The sequence below is a fragment of the Octodon degus genome, unplaced genomic scaffold (genome assembly GCF_000260255.1).
Source record: "Octodon degus isolate 3935 unplaced genomic scaffold, OctDeg1.0 scaffold00046, whole genome shotgun sequence".
Lineage (NCBI taxonomy): Eukaryota > Metazoa > Chordata > Mammalia > Rodentia > Octodontidae > Octodon > Octodon degus.
Window position 1 is genome coordinate 8,872,915 of NW_004524622.1, and position 9,426 is coordinate 8,882,340.

The window sequence follows — 9,426 nt, forward strand, 5'->3', positions numbered from 1 at the left end:
CATAATCTCCTTGATCAGAAAATTTGGGACACAACTGAGTTACATGAGGTTACAGTATCAGTTCTTCTATGTCCTGAGTCTCACTGACCTGGAAAACCATTTTGCTTTTGAATAAAAATTGACTTTCTGTGATAGCTCATGTTGAAAAAGTTATAAACATGTTTTATTTATTTATTTATTTATTTATTTATAGACAGAGTCTTGCTATATAGTTTAGGCTAGCCTTGAACTCACTGTCTAGCCCAGGCTGGCCTTGAACTTACAGGTATATGCCACCATGCCCAGCAAACACTATTATTTTACTTTATTTTATTTTTTATAGTCATGGGGATTGAACCCAGGGCCTTTATATTAAGCCACATTTCCAGCCCTTCTTTACTTTTTTATGATGAGATAGGGTTTCACTACATTATTATGTGCCCCGTCCGGGCTTAAATTTGCACGCTTTCTGCCTTAGCCTCCCAGAGTACTGTGATTAAAGGCTGTAAATGGTTTAATTTCTACAATTTATTCATTGTAGTTTTCTTATGTAATTTGTACTTTGTGGATGACTCTCCAGTTTAACAGCTGATCTTTTTTTGTTATTTGTTTGTTTTATTTTATTTTTTAAGGGAAGGGTCTACAGGTGTACAGTGTCTCACTTACTAGATCGCACTTACAGTGATTCTCCTGTTTATAGCCTCCCAAGAGCTGGAATTACAGGCGCACCACCATGCCCGGTCTCAATTGCCATTTCAGCATGCCCCTCGGGCAAGGCTGGCACCACAGGCCCAGGGATCAAATCCCTGGCTCCTGTGCCTGTTTGCAGGCACTTTAATCCGCTGAGCTATTTGGCCAACCCTTAACAGCGGATCTTTATGTTGTGTTTGTAAAATATTTATTTAGTTTTTCATTTGCTTATTTATTACTCAGTACTCTGTCAGTCACATGATCTGGGCACATGATCTGGGCCCATAGAGCCATGTATGAGACACCTAACATGAATCTCTCTCTCTTTTTTTAAATTGAGAAACAAATAGCAATAAGACAGTTTCAAAACTGATTAATAGGACAGTTTCAATAATTAATACATTGTACATTGTTATCTTCTTAGTGGTGATCCACAGTACAAGATGCAGACAGAATATCCTGTCCAAACACTATTAGTACAGATCTTTCTTCTCATTGAATTAATCGAAAGTAGCTGTATATTTATCTTAACTATTCTGCATATACAGATACAAAATGTCTTTCCTTTGTATCCCCTTTTTTTGTTTAATCCTGTCGGAAATGGGTATTCCATTGGCATCTAAATACTATAGATGCGTGAGTTCAGCAAGACAATCAACACAATCCAGCAGTCCACAATAGTAGTGCATTATCCACCGAAGTTATTGACTTGAGCCTTTCACAGCTCAGCATATTAATATGGCTTTACTTTATATACCTCGTTTTTAAGGATGGTTAAGACCAAGATAAAGCAAGACCTATATAGCAAGAAATGTAACTTCTTTATCTGATGCAGTCAGTCAAGTACCCTCAGGATTTATCCTGTAACCCTGTACCTCAGGTTGCAAATCCTTTGTCAGTGTCAGCCATATGGATGAGTCACAGCCATTGCTTGACCAATTTGCTCTCTGTGAAAGCCTGAGAGAATGTTTTCTCTCCAGGTGACTCTCCTTAGGCACACTCTACATCATCGATCACATTGCTCTGGGACCCCATAATCTCCTTGATCAGAAAATTTGGGACACAACTGAGTTACATGAGGTTACAGTATCAGTTCTTCTATGTCCTGAGTCTCACTGACCTGGAAAGGCTATGGTCTAAATGTTGGCTGTCCTTGCAGCCCTTCTATTTCTCTAACCTTTGGTCTGCAAACTTAGGTTGTTAACCCTCCAGAAGAGAAGCTTATTATTACCCTACAACATATGTAGTTAGGTTTAACTTCTCTGTCTGAATATCAAACGATATCTTAGGCATAACATGGAACAGGTATTTTCCATCAAGTATTGATATGTTAAACATTAAATCCCTAAGAATATGGAGATAAAAATTTTTTAAATGAAAAATATTTAAAGAGTATGAGTAAACAATTACATATTTTTACACAGAAATTTAGAAATTAACCATATACAGCATTGTAGCAGGGCAGTCCTGTGACATTTTTTTCTTTTTCTTGTCTTTTTTTCATTTATTACCCATTTAAAAACAAAAACTTGTGAGACAGTATGGTAATAATTGTATGTCATGACAAGAAGTACTATTTAGAAGACCAGAATGACAGGCATTCCAAGCTTCTATTACACATTGCTGTCTTCAGTGCAGTTGCTTGGTTCACAGGTATCAGCATGTATAGTCAGTCAGGGTGAGAATCCTACCAACTGACTGCTAGTTTCAAAAACCTGCTGATGTTTCTCAGGATCGTTGCCTTGCCCATTTTGTGCGTATAAACGTATGGCTTTGCCCCATCCTGTTTCCCAGCTTTTCTCCTTGCCCTCTCCTCGTCCGATAATCCTCAAGTTCTCGCTTTCCTTTTAATTACCTAGCACCAGTCTCAAAGAGCAGTCAAGGAACAAGGACTCCGTTTTCTCTCTTGAGAACACCTCCCGCTTGTCTGACTTTAACCTTAGGAGTGAGCTCAGTGCTTTGAAGGATTTGAGGACAATGCTTTTTTAAGTGTGCCCTTTTTTTTTCCAGTTCATGTTGAAGATATAATTTTGCACATGTTTCAGTACATTCAGAAGTTACGCGCAGAAGGACCTCAAGAATGGGTTTTCCAAGAGTGCAAGGTACATATGTTTCTACAGATATTTCCTAAGGGATCTATTTTTCAAAAATAAATATATGTGAAATAATTTAAATTTAAGGCCCAGTTAAACTTTCAAAGTTTGTTGGGTTTTTTTTCTAATTAAAGTATAAAATTTTGCAGAGCATCATGATACTAGTTAAGGCTCAGTTATACTCGCCTGATTTACTACTTGGGGCACAAGGAATGGTTGAGGTATAATGTTGCCTTTTTTAGGAGGAAAAAAGAAAGTAGATTGTTTTTCTATCCCATAGAAGAAAAATCACAGTTAAGTTGATATTTTTTCTTCTATTATTCCCTGCCTGAAGCTGCATGAAATCTGTCATCTTCAGATCTGGTCATGAAAATTTGTAGTAAACTTTCAAAGAAATGGTGAATAGTTTGTCCCTGAAAGTGACTGCAGCCTCACTAATTTTTTTTTTTTTCCTTTCATAAAACAAAAGGTGTTTGTAAAGGCTTTTTTTTTTTTTTTTTGAGACAGAGTCTCACTATGCAGTTCAGGTTGTCGGGCTCATTTTATAGCCCTGACTGGTCTAGAACTTGCAACAGTCTTTCTGTCTCAGCCTCTTGAGTGCTGGGATTACAGGCATGCATTGCCACACCCAGTTTGTAAAGGCTTCTTTTAAGTGAGTTTATATATGTATGGCCTATGAAGATTCTGAAATGTATTTTAGATTGAGACATTCTCTTTAAATAGGCAATAGTTTAGAGATATAATCTCTGCTTGTGATAATTTCATTATGCTGCAGTTCTTTGAATGGATCATGAAATCATCCTCTGTTGGATCTCAAAAGGGTGTTTCACAGTACTTTTCATTTTATTTTATTTTTTGTGGTACTGGGGATCAAACTCGGGACCTTGTGCTTGCCAGGCAGGTGCTTATGCCTGCTGAGCTTGCTCCACAGCCTAGTACTTTTTAAATTCAATTCATTGACTGTAGTTTCAACATTCAGCTGGTAGAAAAATATTCTGTATTTGTTACTTATTTTCAAAGTTACTTACCTATTTTACTTTGATTTTAAGCTAGACTGATGGGTTGAATTTTATAAACATTAAGTTTTCATGTTTTGTACATCTCTGAGTCAATCATTTTTTTCATAAAGTGTAATAAAATTGAATATGGAATAAAAACACAATATGCATATTTAAATTATAGTTAACTCACATCTAATTGGATTAATTTTCAATTTTAGGACTTGAATGCAGTTGCTTTTAGGTTTAAAGATAAAGAAAGACCACGAGGCTATACTTCTAAGATTGCAGGAATGCTGCATGTAAGTTTGTGGTTATTGTACTGTTCCCTACACATTAGTGTAGAGAATATCTCATACAGTACATGTTACTGTCTGTGCTACATGAATGGTAAAATTTGATGTTGTAGGATACTTGAGACTATAGCAACTGGGCAAACTTCAAGGATGAAATACATGTAAAATCTTAGTTTCCCTCATCCTAAAAAGTATCATCTGTAATTTTTTTCAATAGTAGGCCTTTTGCTTATTGCCTTAAAATATTTTTTCATTTCTATAAAATGTCGAATGCTACCTTTGTGGAAGCTAAAGCCTAGGTCAGTTACTTTTCCTCATTTCTTTCGTTGTCATCCTGGTCTGAGCTACCATCATTTCTTAGACTATCATTATAGTCTTTTCCCTGGATCCCTGTCTTCTATCTTGTCCCCCACTGAACTTTATTTTTTCAGCTTTAGTTATCTTTTGAATACTAAAATCAGATTGTTCCACTCTACTCTTTAAAAATCATTCAGTGGTTTTCCATCAGAATTGCATAAATTCCAAAATGGTCCTTGGCTTACAAAATAAACCATGGCAGCCTCCTGTTGTGGCCACATTCCACACCCTACTCTCCAGCCCACTGCTCTCAGAACTTTCCACCTAGACTGGCTTTCAGTGTAATTTTCAGGCATTAAACTTATTCTTCCCTTTTAGGGCTTTACATTTGCTCTTCTCTATACATGGAACATTCTTCTGTCTGATCTTTGCATGGCTAGGGTCTCCTCATTGTTTGAAACCCCACTCAGACATCGCCTTAGAAAGAACTTCTCTGGACTCTTAGATTAAAATAATGCCCTTGCCCCTGCTCCTTTTTGTTTTGTTTTTGTTTGTTTAATTGTACCTATCACTACAATTGCAGCATTTGTTCAATTATTGTTTCCCTCCATCTCAGTTATAATAACTGTGTCTTGGAAGCATTTACCAGTGTTTCCGCAGCTTCTAGAATTGTGGCTGGGCGCAGGGTAGTATTCATTCAACTTCTAGTGAATGAATGAATCAATCTGTGTAGGCATGTTGAAAGGTGCTTTTTACTAAAAACCTTCATTACTTTATTTTGATAAGACAAAATATAATCCGTTTCTTCTCACAACTTTCTCAATACATCTGTGATTTTATTCATAAGAATTTGAGAGGAACTTGTGTTTATAAAAATGCATGTGTCATATTAAAAATCTGGTGTCAAGCTGGGAATGGTGGCGAATGCTTGTACTTCCAGTATTTGGGAAACTGAGGCAGAAGGATCACTGTGCATTTGAGGCCAAGCCAGGCTACATAGTGAGTTCAAAGCTAGTCTGAAATATATATATATATATATATATATAACCTTGTCTTAATAAACAATTTGTGTCATCCTTTTACTTTTTTTTGTATTTTTTGTTTTATTTTTCTTTTTGTTTTTTTTTTGTATCATTGTACTATCAAATTTTTTCATTAAAAGTGTTCAGGGTTTTCTTTTACTCTTTTTAAACTCAGTTTTCTTTGTTATATATATTTGTAGTCCGCACATATTATATAATTACATTCATCACAGGAAGTTGGTACATGTACATAACATATCTTAACAGTTTTATTTTTCTTCCCTCTCTACTAAAGTTTTAAAATTTCTAATGTTTTTCCCATATTTATTTTGGGTGTTTTTGTTTTTGTTTTTGTTTTTGAGATAGGGCCTCCCTTTGTAGTATAGCCCTGTCTTGAACTCTCTGTATAGCCCAGACTGGCTTTGATCTCAGAGCAGTCCTCCAGCCTTAGCCTCCTGAGTGCTAAGATTATACCATGCCTGGCCATATAGTCAATTTTTAACCAGAAAATGACCTCACATTTTTCCTTAATAAAAATATGATTTTACTTTTTGTAGTAAAAATATGCTTGGAGATGGACAATATGTTTGGCAGAATCACTGCACAATATTAAGCTAGTTAAAGATGTGTTAGGTAGGGCTTCAGGTACAGCTCAGTGGTAGAACATTTGCCTGGCATAAGGAAGGCCCTTGATTTAGTCCCCAGCATAGCAAGAAAAAAAAGGTAGGAAAGAGAAAATTCAGGGCTATAGAATTTTTCCAGTAGAGAAAAATTTAATAGAAAGATGAAGGGGTATAAATTAGTGGATTCAATATGTTAGAGACCTGATTGCTTTAGTAAATTAAATTCTGCTCGATCATAACCTTGCAAATTTTATTTATTTATATTTTCCTTTTTCAAAGTATTATCCCTTAGAAGAAGTACTCACAGCTGAATATTTACTGGAAGAATTTAGACCTGACTTAATAGAGATGGTTCTTGATAAACTCAGACCAGAAAATGTCCGGTGAGTCACCTAGATTTTGATGTTACATGCTAAATTTGCAATAATGGTTAGAACATTAGAAATTGTAAATAAAATGCTTTGAAACTTTTTCTCAAGCATGGTTCTGAAAGTAGAGAATAATGCAATCCACCAACCCCAGACTTTGACAATAATTATATGGCCAGTCATTTTACCTGTACCCACCCTCTTTACTTAACTTCTCTCTACCCAAGATTGTTGAGAGAATTACTCTTAAAGATGAAGGTGTTTTTTAAAAATCACTTATTATCATGGATGAAATAAATTGTTTTATTTATTAATCTTAGATTAACCTAGATTAATCTTTATTCAAGTGACCAAAGTATCAGTTTACCTACCTGGCTTTTATAAGTGAGGGTATCCCCTCTTCTTTTTTTTTTCTCTAAAGTTGAAATAAAAATTCCAGTCTCAGAATCTGACTAACAGGTAGCTAAGGATCAAAGTTTAAGCTCTGACTGTGGCAGAAGTATTTTTGCTACAGGGAAGCCAACCTGATTTTTTAGCCACTACATATTTCTGTCTTAAAATTAAATTTTGTATATGTTTTCTAACATCTTGACAGAAGTGACAAAGAAAAAACCAAACGAATTCAAACTTAGTTTCTCCTGTATTCTCGCTCAGTACTGCCACTCTGGAACCAGGTGGGTAGGAATTTTTCCTTCTACCACCAAACACAGCATGCTGTAATGGTGAACGCCAGCTGGTGCCTCTGGTCCTTGCAGCTCTGTGTGTCTGCCCGCAGGTAGAATTTGGCTAAATGTTTTATATAATCTTAGAACATTTGTGAGTACAGATAATTGTCAAAGTTTTAGAATTTTTAAGTTAATTTCAATTTTAAGTAAATTGAAGATTAATACTTAAATATTTAAGTAGTTAAGATGCCTTGGTTTTGAGGTTTGAAATTATATTACAGGTTAAAATTTAGTAATCTTCCCCAATGATTATAACTCCTGAAATTGTGTAGACATTAAATCTCTGGTTTCATGTACCCAGTCACAACAGGTTATAATATATCTCCCATTCAGTCTCATGACAGTGTTTTAAATCTGTACATACTTGTTTCTAATCCTTACTTAAGAATTGATTATGATATGGAAAATCCTACTAATAATAGGAGTTACCATTAGCTAGAGATTGGTGAGCTTATTCTGCCTTTTATGTTAGTGTTCTTTTTATGTCTAGATAATTTAAACACTAAGGAATGTGAGTGATGAAGAACTCTTTTTATTCTGGTCAGTGAACAACAGAGAAAATTAAAGATTAAATACTTAAATAAATCAAGTTGTGCATGTCTAACATACCCTAGGTAGAGATAGGCTATATAATTATATAATTTAAGTGCTTTAAAGTGATATGTGCATAGATGACTTGGTTGTGTATGTAGAAATTCCTAAGGAAGTCACGCCATCTTTCCAGAATCAGTAAGTGAATTCAGTAGTCTCAGGATTGAGGTCAGTATACCAACATCCATCTCATTTTATATGAGATTGATATATGAGTATATGGCAACAAAAATTAGAAAAATTGGCCAGGTTTGGTGGCAAGCACCTGTGATCCCAGCACTTAAGAGGCTGAGGCAAAGAGGATCACTGCCAGTTGAGGGCCAACTTGGACTGCATTGAGTTCAAGGCCTTCCGAGTGCTAGGATTATAAGCATGCACCACCACCTGGCTATCGTTTGACTTTCTGATAAAGGTGGAGCCCTGTCTAAAACAACAGAAGGAAGGGAGGGAGGGAGGGAGGGAGGGAGGGAGGGAGGGAGGAAGGAAGGAAGGAAGGAAGGAAGGAAGGAAGGAAGGACTTTTAATGGCAGTACAAAATGTATATGTAGAAATTAATTTAGTCAAAGGTAAACAAGACTGGTACACAAAACTGTGCCAAGAGAAATTAAAGACCTAAATAAAAGGAGAAATAAACTTTGTTCAGAAATTAGAAGACTTGGGCCAGGAATAAAGCTCGGTGGCATAAGCACCTTGTGGATATAATATACCTTGTGGATAAGATTCCTGGCAAATGTAAGATCCCGAGTTCAATCCCAGTACCACAAAAAAAGAAAAAATAAATGAGAAGACTTGAACCCAGGTGGGGTGGTACACCCCTATAATCACAGCACTCAGGAGGCTGAAGCAAGAGGATCACCACAAGTTTGAGGCCAGCCTGAAATAAATAGTGAGGCCCTGTCACAAAAATCAAACAGAAAGAAAATTAAGAGATTTGAAATTACTCATGTTAGTTTTATCCAGTCTGATTCATAAATTATGTGTGGCCACAACCAAAATCTTGGTAGGTCTTTTGCTTTTCTTTGTTTTGTTTTAAGAAATGAGTAAACTAATTCCAGAATTTATATGGAAATGTAAAGGACTTAGATTTGCTATGAAAAAAGTTAAAATGAACTATTGAATTTGAGAACTTACTATAAAGTGATAGTAATTAAGACATTGTAGCAGCTACAGAAGGGGCAAAGAAATCATTGAAACTGAGCAGAGTCCAGAAGTAGTTCCACACATATGCAGTCAATTGATTTTTTTTAATTCTGGCAAAAATAAATATAACATTTGCCTTCTTACCTGTTTTCAGGTAGATAGTTCAGTAGTGTTAAGTGTATTCACATTGTTCTAAAACAGATTTCCAGAATTTTTTCATTTTGCAAAACTGAAGCTCGGTATCTATTAAATAATGAGTTCTCATTATGCTGTTTTTCTGAATGTGGTTACTTTAAATACTCTACATAAGTGGAATCATACACTATTTTCCTTTTTTGTGCCTATTTTGTTTTATTTAGTGTTCTCAAGATTTATCTGTAATACACCTTGTGGATAAAATTCCTTTCCTTTTTTTTTTTCTTTCCTTTTAAAGACTGATTAATGCTCCATTATATATATTACCCATAGTTTCCTTATGTATTCATCAGTTTATCAGTAAACCTTTGTTGTTGTTGTTGTTGGCTTATTTTGGTTTTTGTGGAGACAGGGTCTTGCTATGCACTTCAGGCTGGCCCTGAACTCACTATGTCATCCTGGCTGGCCT

At 35.5% G+C, this 9,426-nt stretch overlaps 1 protein-coding gene across 1 annotated transcript in view; it reads left to right on the forward strand.

The window, feature by feature from the left end:
• Ide (insulin degrading enzyme) overlaps positions 1-9,426 on the forward strand; it is a 123,401-nt gene that overhangs the window by 58,243 nt on the left and 55,732 nt on the right. Inside the window, exons 9-14 of the mRNA XM_004632094.2 lie at positions 849-862; positions 2,210-2,226; positions 2,545-2,565; positions 2,680-2,771; positions 3,982-4,062; positions 6,278-6,381. Coding sequence (XP_004632151.1) covers positions 849-862; positions 2,210-2,226; positions 2,545-2,565; positions 2,680-2,771; positions 3,982-4,062; positions 6,278-6,381 — 329 coding nt within the window. The remainder of the gene's footprint in view (positions 1-848; positions 863-2,209; positions 2,227-2,544; positions 2,566-2,679; positions 2,772-3,981; positions 4,063-6,277; positions 6,382-9,426) is intronic.